Here is a 16,218-nt window from a genome sequence, read left to right on the forward strand (position 1 = left end):
TACAGCTGTTATTGGAACACAACTCTGGATACAACAGAAGCAATGGTTAAGCCGGGAAAACTGATAGCAGGCTGAATACACCTTAACTGCATTATACGTGTTGGCAATCGCTGCCACACACCTTGGGCCATACATATCGCAGCATTTCAGGCATTCGGATAAAAGGAATGTAACTGGGGGTAGTGATACAGGAAGCACAGTGCATGGATTTTGGAAGGAATCCAATTTGCAAGGAATCCAACCGTGGACTTCCTGCTACAATGTCATAGGTAGGGCTATTCTATGTAGAGAGTAGTCAAAATATATGCAGAACTGCCTGACAGCCCTCTGTTGCAGCCATGTCTGTGGAATGAGTGTAGGTTGGAGCCCACCAAGCTGCCTCTGAATGGATGCTCATTCATAAAATAGCCCTGTTGGGTCAGGCCAAAGGCCAATCTAGTCCAACATCACAGGGCCCAACTGGAAGCCTTTAGCGATTCTCCAAGCAAGACCTGCTGTAGTTCACAGCTCTGAATAAGGCTGGTAGCTGTTGATACTTATCTGCCACAAATTTGTCCAATCCTCTTAAAGCCATCCATATTGGTGACCATCTAGTGGGAGTGAATTTCATAATGCAACTATGTGCCATGCGAAGTACAGTGGTACCTTGGGTTACATACGCTTCAGGTTACATACGCTTCAGGTTACAGACTCTGCTAACCCAGAAATAGTACCTCGGGTTAAGAACTTTGCTTCAGGATGAGAACAGAAATTGTGCTCTGGCGGCGTGGCAGCAGCAGGAGGCCCCATTAGCTAAAGTGGTGCTTCAGGTTAAGAACAGACCTCCGGAATGAATTAAGTACTTAACCCGAGGTACCACTGTTGTGCTTTGTTTTGTTTCTTCCAGCATTCAGTTTCATTGGATGTCCATGGGTTCTCAAATATTATGAGAGGGAGAATAATCGTCTGCGCTTCTGTTGTATTCTTCCCTACATTTTCTCCAGTCTGAAAAACCTGAAAGTCACGACTTTTCCCCATAGGGGAGTTCCTGCTCCAGATCCTTGATCATTTTGGTTGATCTTTCCCACACCGTTTCCAGCTCTACGGTATCTTTTTGAAGTAAGGCGACCAGAATTGACTGCAGCATTCCAAGTGTGGTCTCACCATAGATTTGTAAAATGATATTACCGGTTTTATTTTCAATCCCAAAGTAATATGGAATTCACCTTTCCACTGCTGCTTCCCACTGGGTCAACATCTTCATCAAGCTGTTATCCACTGTGACCCCAATGGCCAGATTTTGGTCAGTTACCCCCACTTCAAACCCTATGGACATAGATGTGAAATTTGGGGTTGGTTTGTTTACCCACTGTGCATCGCTTTAGACTTGTTTACATTGAGTTGCATTTGCCATTCCACTGCTTATCCACTTAGTTTGGAGAGAGCCTTTTGGAGCTCTTTGCGATCGGTTTGTTTCGACCACTGTGAATGATTCGGTATCTCTGGGAAATGTGGCTACCCCAGTGCTAACCCCTAGCTCTAAATCTAAATGAATAAGTTAAAAAGCACAGGTCTGGATACTAATCCTTGAGGGACTCCACTGAATGTGCAACTTAATTCACATTAATGTGTTTTAAATGTGCATCTCTTTACTCTACATTTTTCTTGGTGTTCATCCTAATGTGCGTGCAGCAGAGCCTCTGTATCCTCCACTGGCAGATAGAAGGGCCACAGCTTAGCGGTAGAACATATGCTTTCCATACAGACAATCCTAGATTTGATTCCTGGCAGGCTGGGCTCGAAGAGACCTGGAGGGCCACCGCCAGTTCATAAAACATTACTGTTCAATGGCCTGACTTGGTGTAAGGCACCTCTTATGTTCACATTGTATTTAATGCTTAGAATTAAGATGACCAGGAAAGTTCATTTCAAATAGGAATCTCTCACATGAAGAGGTGTGTGATAATTGCATGGATCTAATGCCAAAACTAATATTACTCAAAATCCTCTATTACAACATTTTAAACAAAATTGGTTTAAATATATATTTATTTTTAAAAATATATCCCATGAGTTTTCCCCATACTTGTGCTTGCAAAGTTTGTTTCTTTTCCTTGTGCTGAACGCTGGCAATCTAGGTGTTTCTAAATGTAAAACAAACCCTAACAACATATATAGTGCAATTTTTGAGAAAAATAAACTGTGGTTGAATTTTTTTGAATGCAACCTTCATCCTCCAACCTCTGCTGTATTTGCCAGATACTTTCTTTTTCTTTTTTGCCATTGATTTACAATGAACTTTTATAGCTCAAGCACAGCTGGCTGAAATTTTTCGGAACATGCAGTACAGAAGTTTTCAATTAAAATGTCCCTGGGGGTATGTCCTATAGTACTAGCTCTAACAGCTCTTACTTTGTATTTGAGTGAAATGATCAGATGGAACAACATCCCTTGAATGAAAACAGGCAGGGAACTTCTTCAGGAAGCAGAATGACATTTTGAAGCCATTGGGGGAAAACACATTGCTTTCCAATTGTCATAGACAAAAGAAAATGCAGTCAAACTTCAATCATCCTGATATAATAGAGACCGCTCCTACTTGTATATATCATATCATATCATATATCATATCATATCATATCATATCATATCATATCATATCATATCATACCATACCATACCATAACATACCATACCATACCATACCATATTATATCATATTGGCATTAATTATGTGGGATACTGAATATTAGATCATAGAATAGACTAATTGAAATCAATAGACCTATATAGACCTATATATCAGTGCATGGCCAGTAACCTTGTGGTCAGGCCCTAGTCTACAGATTTCCCCTTGATTCTGGTAATTTGGTGGTATTATGCAACTTCCAGGTTCCCTTGAAGAAAAATCTTTATCAGAATAAGACAGATAACCCAGGCAGTACAGGTCACCAGTGCTCAGCCAAAGTTCAAATCCAACTCTGATCTACTTTTGCAAAAAAATGTTTTCAGCTACCCTTTATACATTTACAAGGCACTATAGTGAGGCAGATTATTCTCTTGCCACAAGGACCCATAATATAGGCCTGCCATACACCTGGAATTTCCTGGATATAGCCGGGATTCGTCTGCCAAAAATGGCGTCTGGGCAGAATTTTCAAAAAGTGGTTAAAATGTCTGGCCATATCGGAAGTGTCAGAAGTGTCATTTTTTGCCCAATTTTCTTAAAAAATAGCTTAAAAACAACAACTTTTGTGTCTGGTGTAGATGAGTGAACAACAATAATAACTACCTATACAGAGGAATAGCCATGATTGATTTATGTGCTTATTAGTCCCTTTGCATGAAGGAAGATTGGCGCAAGTTCATATAGAACCTAGGAATTCCCTAGTCTTTTTGGAAGTAAACACCCATTTTAACTCCTAAACCCTTAACTGCTTTGTCAGTCATTAAGAGCAGCCTTCCCAAACTTGGTGTCTTCCATATTTTTTGGACTACAACTCCCGTGATCCCCAGACTATGACTATGGCTGATTTAAGTTGTAACTGAAGTCATCTGGATGACACCAGTTTTGGGAATGCTAGTTAAGAGAAATGAGTTTAAATCTTTGCCATTGTGTGGACATGTTGTCAGTGTGCAGTGTGCAACCCTGAAGTGACAGAGTACCAGTCGAGTGCTGGCTCATATTTCAATGCACAGCTTTAAAATCCCTCGTGGCCGTTAGATTATGCATTCAAGCTACTTTGTCTACTGTCAAGGAAGAATGGAACGCAGTGACAGAGGTACACTTTCCAAAATTAAAGACTCTTTTGTCACTCACTCTCCAAAGAATCCACTAATAGCCTGGAATCATTAGTACATAATTACTTCCTCATGTCTTGTCAGAAGGCACGTCTGACTTATGTTTGACAAAGTGGGTGGAAGAGCATTGATGCTGTCACGGCAAATCTGGCAAAACCAAAGAGGCTTCCACATCTTCGCCTTGGACCTAGTGGAAAGGATGGAGGCCTCCTTTTCCTTCTACTCTCTCCTCCAAACCCACCTTTTCTGTGGAGCATTCGGCACAACCACCTGCTCCCCTTGCCCTACTGTTACGAAACCTAAATACATATACAGTCATACCGTGGAAGTTGAACAGAATCCATTCTGGAAGTCCGTTTGACTTCCGAAAACCAGTGCGGCTTCTGATTAGCTGCAGGAAGCTCCTGCAGCCAATCGGAAGCTGCGGAACCCCCATTGGACGTTCAGCTTACAAAAGAACGTTCGAAAACTGGAACACTCACTTCCAGTTTTCGATCTTGCAGGAGCCAGAACGTTCGACTCCCAAGGCATCCAGGAGCCAAGGTACAACTGTACTATCTATGTATGTAATAATGCATATTGTCCCTGTTTACTGTGCTACCACTTCACCTTTCTTTCATCTGCCACTTCCCTCTGCAAAGTGGATTAAAAACCCTCTGGGCAAAGGCCTGTCCTTGACTATTAGTCATACTGACTGGGGCCAATGGAAGCTGAACTCCAATCACAATGGGGGTCTCAGGTTCCCTACCACTATTGTAAAGAGTCATGCACCCTGAAGCCACTATCTAAGATAAATAAGAAAAACAAATTAACTTTTTCTGTCCACCAGCTACTGGTGGCAGCCAGCTGTGATGGGAAGTTCCTTTGTAGGACTCCAGATATAGGAATGATTATGCCTGAATATATACTATAGATCCAGGCTATGTCCCCTTTCAATGAAAATCTTCAGCGGAAAGGTCAATGGAAAGCAGAAAATATAGTGTGACAAAATTGGTAACATGCATAAGCCTAATAAGAGCTATATTTCCCTTGCTGCTTTTCATGGAGTTCCTGGCTCCTTTATCTGAATGCCTCAATCTCTCCATAAACTGGGTGACTGCTGAGTTATTACCTATCTCTAACGTCTTGTCATCTCACACACCTGCTCATGCGTCTCACATCTTTCCTCTGCAGCAGCTTCATATATAGAGGAGATCTGAAGCTCACAACATCAAGGAGGAGATGCTAGAAGATTTAGCCTGCTGGAATTTGAGATTGGTACAAGCCTTTGATTGGGAGTTAGGGCCATGTATGTGACAGACTGCTCTTGGCTAAGGTAACTCATTACAAAGTCTTCAAAGGGACTTTTTAAATAATAAAAAAGCTATAGCTCACCTTCTTTGAATCCTTGCGTTTCCAAAAACAGAAGCTTGGCATGGGAGCATTTAGTATGCTTTACTGTGCCTTTAAACCAGATGACAACCTCTAGATCATGAATAAGAGGCTATCTGGCTCATAGGTCTAGGGCAGTGGTGGAAATCTGTCCTGTACAAGTCACATCAAAAGGCAGTCATTAAGCAATTTCCAGATATTTCAATGGGGATTCCACAAAATGTTTTCCCGTGAAATCTGCACTTTATCTCCAACATCCTAAATACTAATAAAAAGTGCTGAAATTGTTTTTTCACATCCAAATACCAAGCCTTGCGAAACACAACTGAAAACACATATAACAAAGGCATCAGCAGATTTTAATTTGATATTTGTTTATTTGTTAAGATGCCTGTTTTCTTCTGCTTCAGCGGTGGGCTGCTGGTTTCTATGTATGAACCAGTCTAGCCAGCAGCTACTCAAGGCATAATAGGTTTACTCCTCATCGTGAACCTGAAATACATTATAAAATATGACAACACAGTTTAGGCTCAACCGAAATGACTGCATGGCTTTTTAAAGCAACAATCCTTTACACACTTCCTAGAAAAGATGGCCCACTGAATTCATCCTGAATTTCCTACGTGGAATGCATTTTTGTGTAGGAAAAATATACAATATAGACAGAAGTGCAACGCAGAACGTCTTACGAGGTTTCAAAAAGTACCAGGGCACAACACGTCATTTGCACATAGCTAAGTACAAAATTAATAATGTACAGTAGCATCCATGAGGAATGGTGCACCATCTCATGGCTGTGGCATCCAGTGATGATTTGCATATAAAGCACTATGTGAACTGTAGCAAGGTAGCATGACGCTGAAATCCCATACCCACTTTCTTGGCAGTAAGACCCATTTTGCACAATGGAGCATACTTCTGAGTAGACATGTGCAGAATTGCTGTGTTCCTTGAACACCATTCCCACCGGAATCAATGGGATAGATTAGCCATAACTTCCATTAAGTTCAACTAATTTATTCTTTACTCTGGTCTGCTGCTTTAGCTCCCCACTCCCCGTAATTGGCCAGTTCAAATGGAAATTTTGGTGGGCAATCCCACAAGCCTTTTCAGCCAGCAGGGGAGGGTTACACTGTCCAGCCATGAGGAAAATAATGTTTTCCATTGTGCCCCAGGGAGCACTGGGTTGAGCTGCAACCGCTGCCCAACCACAATCGGGGTGAGTGCCCATTCTCTTCTGGTGTGCAAGTCAGGGGTGGAGCTTGCTATCCTTGCCCCACACATGTTTGTTCTACCTGTTTACTTTACATGTAAGAGGGCCAAGTGTATAGGAAGCAGATGTATAGGTAACCAAGGGCTGCCACATGTCAAACCAATGAATTCAAGTTATAAGAAAGGGGATTCTGACTAAACTTCAGGAAGTACCGTATTTTTCGCTCCATAAGACACACTTTTTTCTTCCTAAAAAGTAAGGGGAAATGTCTGTGCATCTTATGGAGCGAGTGTGTGGTCCCTGGAGCTGAATTGTCCAGGGGTAAAAAGCAGATCATGTTTGTTTGTTTTTTTTTAAGTGGGAAGGGAGTGTTGAAAGGAAACAGCTGATTGGCAAGTGATCGGGAGGGGAGATAAGGGACGCTAGCAATAAAGGAGGCTGCCTGGGAGGGGGGAGATAAAGACAGGGAAGTTGCAAGGAGAGGAGACAGGAAGACTAAAACAACGAGGAAAGAAATTAGAAGAAAAGGAGGAGCAAAAAAACACTCCAGCTAAGGAAAAGACACTAAGGCAAACAAGAGGGAAGGGAGTGTTGAAAGGAAACTGCTGATCAGCAAGCGATTGGGAGATAAAAGACACTAGCAATAAAGGAGGCTGCCTGGGAGTGGGGAGGTAAAAGGCCATGGATCCTCAGGATTTTTACATTGGGTCACCCCAAATTCACCATCAGATCACATAGCATGTCCATGGCTACAGCCTGGACCAAAAAAATCACGCACCCACTGTTGCATGGGGCCTCAATGGCACAAAAACTTGGTTACAAAGCACGGATCCACATGGATCCTCAGGATTTTTGCATTGGGCTACCCCAAACTCACTGTCAAATCACATGTCTGTGGCCACAGCATGAACCAGAAAAATCCATACATCCACTGTTTTGTTCAGAATTTTTCTTTTCTTGTTTTCCTCTAAAAACTAGGTACACCTTATGGAGCAAAAAATACGGTACTTTCTGACAGTAAGAGCTGTTTAACCGTGGAACAAACTCCCTTGGAAAGTGGAGGACTCTCCTTCCTTGGAGGTTTTTAAACAGAGGTTGAATGGCTGAGATTCGTGCATTACAAGGGGTTGGACTAGATGACCCTCGGGGTCCCTTCCCACTCTACAATTCTATGATTCTAAGTAAACTGCACTATAGGGAATGAGGCTATGAAGGGGACTTTTTGAGCCAGTCTGTCCACATACCATAGGAGGTGAGAAAGATAGATATTCTGAAAATCTTTGGGCAGAAAGTTTTCCTGGCTTTAAAAGGGAATCTGTGTCTTTAAGAACTGTGTGGAATGGAGAGGCTGAGTAAGGGTCTAGTGTTGTGGTGATAAACAAAGTTGCAGCTTCCTCAATGTTATTAAAAAGCATAGCATGTTTCTCCAGATATTAGGTGCTGGCAGGGTTTAAATGTACGAATTATGAATAGCCTCCGTTTTCAAGATATCAAGTGGGCTGATGTATTAAGAAGTATTTTTTTTAATGTTGTGTTTTCTATTTGCATTTTATCTGCATGGATTTCTGCTGCCCAAACAAATGTGGAAAAGTAAAATGAAGGATAAATCTCTTTACTAAAACTTGGCTTTGGGTGTTTGGTGGAGTGTTGTTTTTCTTGTTGCCTGAAAAACTTCTGGAAGAATTCTATTAATATTTTTTGCATAATGATAAGCCTACCGTGCATGTGATTATTGTTTACTGTGTCACCTCTCTCTATTTGGGAACCCTAAAAGGCAAGAGCGTGATAATGACTTATAGCTACATACATTATGCTCATCCCACAGGATTTACTTCTAAGAGCAGAAGCAGGCAATGTCTAATCTTTTCGTATGTTTGAATGACAGCATGTACACAGTTCCCCATCTATTAACCAGATCTTGCCCCCTGTCCAACACCTGCATTTAGCACTGCTTGACCTGCATGCAGAAAGGCACTTCTACTTGTGAGTAGCATTCTTTTGGTAATGTTTGAAAAACAGGAAGAGGAGCTAAATGGTTTTGATTGGAGGGGGGGAGTTATCCGCCTCCAAGTTTCCAAAAATTGCTAGGAACTGCCACCTCCACTGTGCATTACAAAATCACAACAGGGATTTATTATAGCGTTGTAACTGCTTGTAACAAGAAGCAACAGGCAATGTGGGCACTTCCCTCACCTGCAGTGGAAATGGTTGTGAGTCTCTGACTATTACAGACATCATGTGAAGGAGGAAGTTTTGCTGCTTCACTCAGGTTGAAAGCGATTATGTTTTCTACCTTAGTGTCACCCCGTGGAGCTCTCAGAATGGTGGCCATGACAACAGCATCATAGGATTATGCAATATGGATGTCGGCCAGAACAGGCTTCCTTCTTAGCCTCTACTGTTCTATGGGGACTTTCATTTATATTAGTGAATAAGATTTTTCTCAATACCCATCATTAGAGAAAATAATGTTGATATAACCAGAAACTATGAGTTCCAGCTGCCAAAATAATGCAAATAAGCCAGTGCCAAGGTTGTTAACTGCTAGCTTTAGCTGGTTTTAGGATGTAATCCAAATCCTAACAAAATCATTGTCAACCCTCCACATTGATTTTAATAGATCTGGATTGCACCTTTGAGGATTAATTCTTATATTAATTACAGTAGCTCCAAAGGCATCATTACATGGGCAAAACATAGAGTTTGAGTGATTAATATGTGTTGGGCATTATCTGGTTTTGCCTAGACTAAATTAATATATTGATACCATGCAGTTTGGCTTGGAATAACAAGCATTCCACAACAGAATGGCTTCCTGCAGTCTGCAGTGTTTCATTCACTGCTCTGCCTTTGTAGTGTTATTTGCTGCATACCTTGCTCAGCTGTAAACTGTCAAGAAAGATTTAGCCTTCAGTGCTTCTTAGCTGCATTTTGGGACCTCAGGAGTCAACCCATGAGGCTGTAATTGCTTCCCCTTCTCCCAAACTGGGCAGGCAGAGGAGAAATAGGAAAGACTATTCCAAGTACGCAGGCATATAGATGGGTTGTCTGAGATGCAGGCCCGCGAAATCCTCATCTCACTCCAATGTCCTGCCCTGCTTTTCTGAAGGTTCTACCAGAAACATTCTCCCCCGATTCGCTTGACTTACCTTTTTTATGCCAATATCTCTTGACTTGGTCCTGAGCTTATTGACCTGGGATTCAGCTATTTCGGCTCGTTCTTCAGCATCATCCAACTCATGCTGCTGCTTCCTGTACTTTGCAAGGTACTGGTTGGCTTGAGCTTCCTGGTAGGAGGGAGAAAATAACATCGAAAGTGCTTTGCCTCCATAATCTAGCAACTGGTGGACCTTCCACTACTTGTGAAAAGCATGTGTGAGTCAGTGGTAAACATTTCATGGAACTTTGTGGGATTTGCTACACAGGAAAGGCAATTTCATCTTTAAAAGTCCATCTGGGAGGCCATCAGTGATCAGTGAGAGAGTTTGGTAGATGGCAGGTAGTGATTTCAAGCCTTTAATTGGAAAGCAAACAGAGTAGAAAAATTCCACATTCTGTGGTGAAGAAATAGCAAATTGCTCTAGACCAGCCTTTCTCAACTTGTGGGTCCCCAGATGTTGTTGAACTACAACTCCCATCACCCCTAGCTAGCAAGGCCAGAGCTCAGGGATGATGGGCGTTGTAGTCCAACAACATCTGGGGACCCACATGTTCAGAACCACTGCTCTAGACCCTCAAGTTGTGGTATTATCACAAAGGTCTCCAAGACTAAATAAGGCAACCTTTGATGCCCTCTAGATGTTATTGGACTACAACTCCCATCATCTCCAGCCAGCATGGCAAACAGTTAGAGATAGGAATGGAAGAGAAATCTGATTCAGTTTACATTTAAAGATGAGCCTATGAATTTTTCACTTTCCAAAATAATGCATGAACTGAAATACTCATCCTTTGACTTTCGCACATATCCAACTTTGGCAATGCAGTTCTCCAGCCACGTAATGTGTACAAAAATGCATATAACTGTTGTAAAATGCAAATTAGGAGAAATTCACACTAAAATGCTGGTGATCTTCTGCAAAGATTTTTTAAGAATTGCAGACTGATGTGGAACTTAAGAGAGAAATAAGAATTGATAGAGTCACCCACCTAAAGTCAGGGATAATGGAATTCAAGAACATCTAGAAGACACCAAGTTGGGAAAGACATATCCATAGACTCCATAAACAGTTCCATAATCAGCCTTGTGACTTAATCCAGAAATGTAAACATCTGAGTTTACAGGAATGCTCAGCAACAGATTTTACTGCTGTAAGTAGGCCTCGCCCTTTGAGAACTCTCATTCTAGGCAGAAAGCCATGTGAAAGTTGCTTGTACAGCCAGTGGCTGTGCTATGGAACTCCAAATACGTTGAGACACTTTTAGTAAACACATACTACTCTGTTTCAGATCTTTAGTGCATTAAGTTAGAAGATCTGTCTGTGGTATTCGCTGAAGCGAAAACGGGAATACAGAGTGAAATGTTTTCTGACAGCAGCATCATTTTGTCAAGCACTGGAATGCCTTAGACAAATGATTCTGTACCAAAGTATCGTTCATTTTCCATTCTGTGAGATGAAACTGTGTTTAGATTTGTTGTAGATAATGGAATGCAGCAGAAACATCATCCTCTCTGTTTGTGGTAAGAGATGCAGCATGCGTGCTGTTGTGTATGAAGCCAAAACTGCACCACTCCCACGTAAGACGGCAGTATCAGCAGATGAGAAGGAACATGCAAGGTTCCAGCAGTACAAAATATCTTGAGAAAGTAGCCTTTAAGGTTGCGAGAACCTATCAAGACGGCCTATTCAAGACTGAGTGTGCCCAGTGACCATGAAATGCTGCCTAACCCTTTTTCCAAGGTAGGGAAGAGGTATACATAGAAAACTAGCAGGGAGGAAAATGGAATGAAGTCTGACAGACTGAGGCATGATTGACAGTGAATAGGGGTGCTTCACAGCACAGCAATTTGCTGAAGGTCTGCATCCTTATTTCTTAGGGGGAGGAGATGGGATTTAAAATAAAAATAAAAATACAGCAAATATTCCAAAACTGAAAAGCTTCAGTGCTGTGTTGTTGTTTTTTTAACCCGTTTATGGAAACTGAACAAAATTAAGTAACTGTGCCTAATTTATTTGTGCTTCCAATTCAAGTTTTTCTTGTTGTAAAATTAGATGTTTTGGAAAGGTCTGGTGTGGCTGAGGAAAAGAAAACCATTTAAAAAACTGGAGTTTGGAAACATTCTGGACTTAGGGTCAAAGCAATGACACAGCTCTCTGTGCCCCACAGTTTTCAAAATCATTAGTAGGAGATTTACATGTACTCTCTAAATTTTCCTCCATGCTTTTGAAGGTGCTTTTCAAAAAGGGAAGAGAAATTGCTGCAATGTTCAGGATTCTGAGGCGATTTGATGATACCTGTTTGTGCAGTGTTGTTGTCACACATCAGCAGTTTGTCTTCCTTTCCCGGTTTGAATAATACAACTCCAGTCAGAAATTAGGTGAATTACTGATTTGATAAGAGCCACACATTACACTGTACCAACTTACAGCTTCTTCTGCTTGATGCTTGTAGCTTTTCACTTTCACCTGCAGCTTATCAATCAGCTCCTGCATCCTTGTTAAGTTCTTTTTGTCTTCTTCTGCCTTTGTAGAACAAATAGGAAAAAAATAAGTGTTAACTTGGCAACCATCCACTCCTCAGAGTTAGATAGCTTGTTTCACTGGCAATCTGGAATTACGGAACTAAGCGACTCTATCTAATTTTTATCCTAGCCTTCCTCCAATGAGCTCTGGATGACTTAAATTGGGTCATTCCATTTTATCTCACAGACATCCTCTTGAGGTTTCTGCTGATAGTAAGTTGCACAGTGAACTTCACCCAGAAAAAATGTGTGGTTGAACAAAGATTTCGAGCCCAAATTTTGCAAGTCCGGTACTCTATCAGCTGCAACATACTAGCTATAGGGATGCTTGGAGAATTCCATTGACCTCTCAGCTACCAATCCTCATTCTCATTCCCTTGCTTCAGTGTTTCCTGGAATGAGTCAGAGGTTCAGGCAGAGGAAGAGACAGAAACTGAAGAGTGCTGGTGAGATAAGAACATTTCCTCCTTTGACTCAGACATCTCTCTGTCCTTCATCCCACAAAGCTATTTTAGTCAGCATGGAGATGAAAGAGCCAGAAGGAAAAGAAAAGTGGTAGAGAATCGCCTGCAGGCTGTTAGCTGCTGCCTATAATATATAAAGTCTTTGGTAATGCTGCTTTACATCAGAACAAGTTTCTGTGATTGGAAATTACGTGTATTTGTCCTAGCGCAATATTTCAGTTCACCCACTTTAGTTATTATTACCTGGTATGTCAGCTCTTTGATGCGCCTTTCATATTTGCGGACTCCTTTCTGAGATTCCGTATTGCGGCGGGCTTCTGCCTCTAGTTCATTTTCCAGCTCGCGGACCTGAAGCAGAATCAAAAGCGTTTATGTGCTCCTGTTGGGCTCTGCCTCATAGGAATAGCTCAAAGAACTTAGTCGTAGCAATAGGTCTTCAGAACGTGCTTTATAAATATATATTCAAAAGCTTTTGGCACGTTTGTTGAGTGCTCTTTTACATCATTCTCCAGCACTTAGCATTTCAAAATAAAACATTACTGCTCTAGCCAGAACTGAGCTTCCGTTTTAAAAATGAACATGCCAACCATTTTCCAAGGAGGCTGGCACAACAGGTTCTAAAGGTGGACTCTTAGAAGCCTACCCTGGATTCCAGCTTTTGAATCTGCTTCTTGCCCCCTTTTAGAGCAATTTGCTCTGCTTCGTCCAGTCTCTTTTGTAGATCTTTAATGGTCTGTTCCATGTTCTTTTTCATTCGCTCCAAGTGAGCACTGGTGTCTTGTTCTTTTTTCAGTTCTTCGGCCATCATTGCTGCCTATAATAACATAAATGTGTGAAACGCCACCCCAAACAAACAATGAGTCCCAATAATTTTGGTGATTTGAGACAACTACAAAATCCTGGGAAATATCTATAACAGGAGGAAGGGCTACAAATCCTATCATGCATGACCATTGGACATGCTGACTGGGGCCAATGGGAGTTGGAGTCCAACAGCATTTGGTGGATCACAGGTTCCCTCGATCTGGAGAAAGTAATGAACCATTTCTAGGACTTAGGGCTCATCCAGACTTGCCTTTGCCCTACCACTTCCCCCCAAAAAAATCTGAATTGGAGCAAACATAAATAAAATTTTCTCAAGATGGATGTTGCCTCTGATTTATCGCCGAAGGGTGTGTTTTCCAGGGACAAAACCGCTTGTACCCATGCTTCCTAGGCATGGGACAAGCATAAGGCTGGATGAGCCCTTAGTCTAAAATTTAATAATAATAATAATAATAATAATAATAATAATAATAATAATAATAATAATTTATTTATACCCCACTCTGGGTGGCTTACAAAAAAATATTAAAATACCGTAATACATCAAACATTAAAAGCTTCCCTAAAAAGAGCTGCCTTCAGATATCTTCTAAAAGTCTGGTAGTTGTTGTTCTCTTTGACATCTGGTGGGAGGGCGTTCCACAGGGCAGGTGCCACTACCGAGAAGACCCTCTGCCTGGTTCCCTGTAACTTGGCTTCTCACAGTGAGGGAACCGCCAGAAGTCCCTCGGTGCTGGACCTCAGTGTCTGGGTAGACCGATGGGGGTAGAGACGCTCCTTCAGATATACTGGACCGAGGCCGTTTAGGGCTTTAAAGGTCAGCACCGTTTAGGGCTTTAAAGGTCAGCACCAATGTAGGTTTTTTAAGACCAGTGTTATGTGGTCTCGACGGCCGCTTCCAGTCACCAGTCTATAAATTTTATTTATAACTTCATGTAGTATAATTAAGCACAATGTGAGTTGTTGTACACATTGGTATTATATACGGATATCACTTTATTATATCCCTACACTTGAGCCATTTTCTGTTTAAGCTGTAACTGAGCACATTTATAATTATCACGAGAGTTGACAATAGGAAAAATCTGAAACAGACAGTTAATATTTCAGAGAGGCAAATGCTTCTCCCACCCAATTTAGGAACACTGCTGTTATTCTACCAATTTTCACCAAATTTCACATCTGGGTTTTTGAAATGCAGTGAAAGCCAATCTGCATGAAGATATATGGGGAGAAAAGGTCACTTTCACTATAAAAATGTCAAACATCCTTCTAAATTATGATAGATGTTCTAACATATATGACCTCTGAAGACAAGAGAACACCACTGTTAGTGAGTCTAAATAAATAAATTTTCACAGTCCCTGACTTGCCAGCATGCAAAGCAGTAATTGACTCAGAAATGAAAACCATGGGCAATGAAAGATCAGCAAACCAGGAAGAATAAGACTGGACATCTGTGCAAGCAGGAATAAGCTGTCTACTTACATCAGTGATTGCTTTTTTGGCCTTTTCTTCGGCATTCCTGCACTCCTGGATGGCTTCCTCCACTTCATTTTGCATTTGAGAGATATCAGTCTCCAGCTTCTTCTTCTGGTTGATCAGGCTTGTATTCTTGAGTTTGAAAGGAAGAGGAGAAAGGAAGATCCTTCAGGGACACATGATCATCTTTATCACCTTCTAGGACTAGTGCTACACTGAGGCTATTCACACATTGTACTTGGGGGTGGGTGGGTATAATTCACAAATTATACTTGGGTGCACTTGCGAATGTGTCCCATTAACTACCTTTGTAGTTCCTAGGCAGACAATAGAATTAGAGATATAGAACAGACCAAAAGTATCAATAATGCCACGTTTTTGCTTTAAGATAGAATCAGAATATCTACCATTAGTCATACTCAGAGCAGACCTAGTGAAATGTATGGACATGCAGCTTAAAGCCATTGATTTAAATTGTCTACTCTGAGTAAGATTAGTATCGAATATTGCCCTCGGTTTTCAGCATCAGAATTTATGAGAGAAATTAATTCAGTAGTGTAGGAATGTCTTTTGCTTTTTACACCTGATGTGAAAAAAATGACATTTGAAAGCATCCCTCATCAAAGTAACCCAAATATCACTTAACCCACTTCTCTGGGTAATTAAGCACACAATCAGTATTGAACAGATACTTTTATGCTAATCTGTGAAAGAGAGAGCTAGAGTGTGATTGAGCCAAAATGATGCATTTGTAAATCTCATTATTTCCATAAGAAAGATTTACAATTAACTGTTACCTGCTAAAATAATTGGATTTAAAGGTAGTTAATATTGGCTGGATCATGTCCTGATCTCAGTATGGTTGACAACAGCAATAAAGAACATAATATCTGTGCCAAAACGGCTAATGTTTTATTATCAACTCAGCTGTTTCATATTGGAAAGTTCTCAGAAGTAGTGGTCGGTGTCATATTTTTGAAACTTGGACATTGAAAACATTTTTAGCAATAAAGAAAGGCTATATTTATTGAGAACAGTCCACTCTAAGGCACAGTTCACTCTGAACAATATAGGTAAGGCCAATTTTAAAACAATGGAACCTGGGTAAATACTCTAAACTCTCCCTTGACAGGGATAAGTCTTTAATGTTATTGTAGCAGAGACTGGGATAAGCGAAGAGTAAAATCATGAAAGAGATCATTTTGACAGAAAGAGAGCACAACGGGAGGCAAACTAGACAATTTTAAAAGGTGGTAGATGTCACAGAAATGTTCAGCAAAGCTATTTTTCTTTTATCTAGAGGCTTTCAAACTATAAATGTGTTAAAATTACTTTTTTCCGCTTTAATTTCTTCCCCCCCTCAAGAATTTTGTGTACCCTTGTTAATGGGGTCATACTTT

The 16,218-nt window shown here is 41.0% G+C and overlaps 1 protein-coding gene across 1 annotated transcript in view; it reads right to left on the reverse strand.

Annotated features, from left to right (window-relative positions):
• Positions 1-5,508: 5,508 nt before the first annotated feature.
• MYH15 (myosin heavy chain 15) overlaps positions 5,509-16,218 on the reverse strand; it is an 86,240-nt gene continuing 75,530 nt past the window's right edge. Inside the window, exons 37-42 of the mRNA XM_081859573.1 lie at positions 14,825-14,950; positions 13,155-13,325; positions 12,755-12,859; positions 11,953-12,048; positions 9,514-9,651; positions 5,509-5,643 (exon numbers count right to left, since the gene is read on the reverse strand). Coding sequence (XP_081715699.1) covers positions 5,626-5,643; positions 9,514-9,651; positions 11,953-12,048; positions 12,755-12,859; positions 13,155-13,325; positions 14,825-14,950 — 654 coding nt within the window. The 3' untranslated portion in view covers positions 5,509-5,625. The remainder of the gene's footprint in view (positions 5,644-9,513; positions 9,652-11,952; positions 12,049-12,754; positions 12,860-13,154; positions 13,326-14,824; positions 14,951-16,218) is intronic.

Source organism: Podarcis erhardii (assembly GCF_964252035.2).
Source record: "Podarcis erhardii genome assembly, chromosome: 4".
NCBI lineage: Eukaryota > Metazoa > Chordata > Lepidosauria > Squamata > Lacertidae > Podarcis > Podarcis erhardii.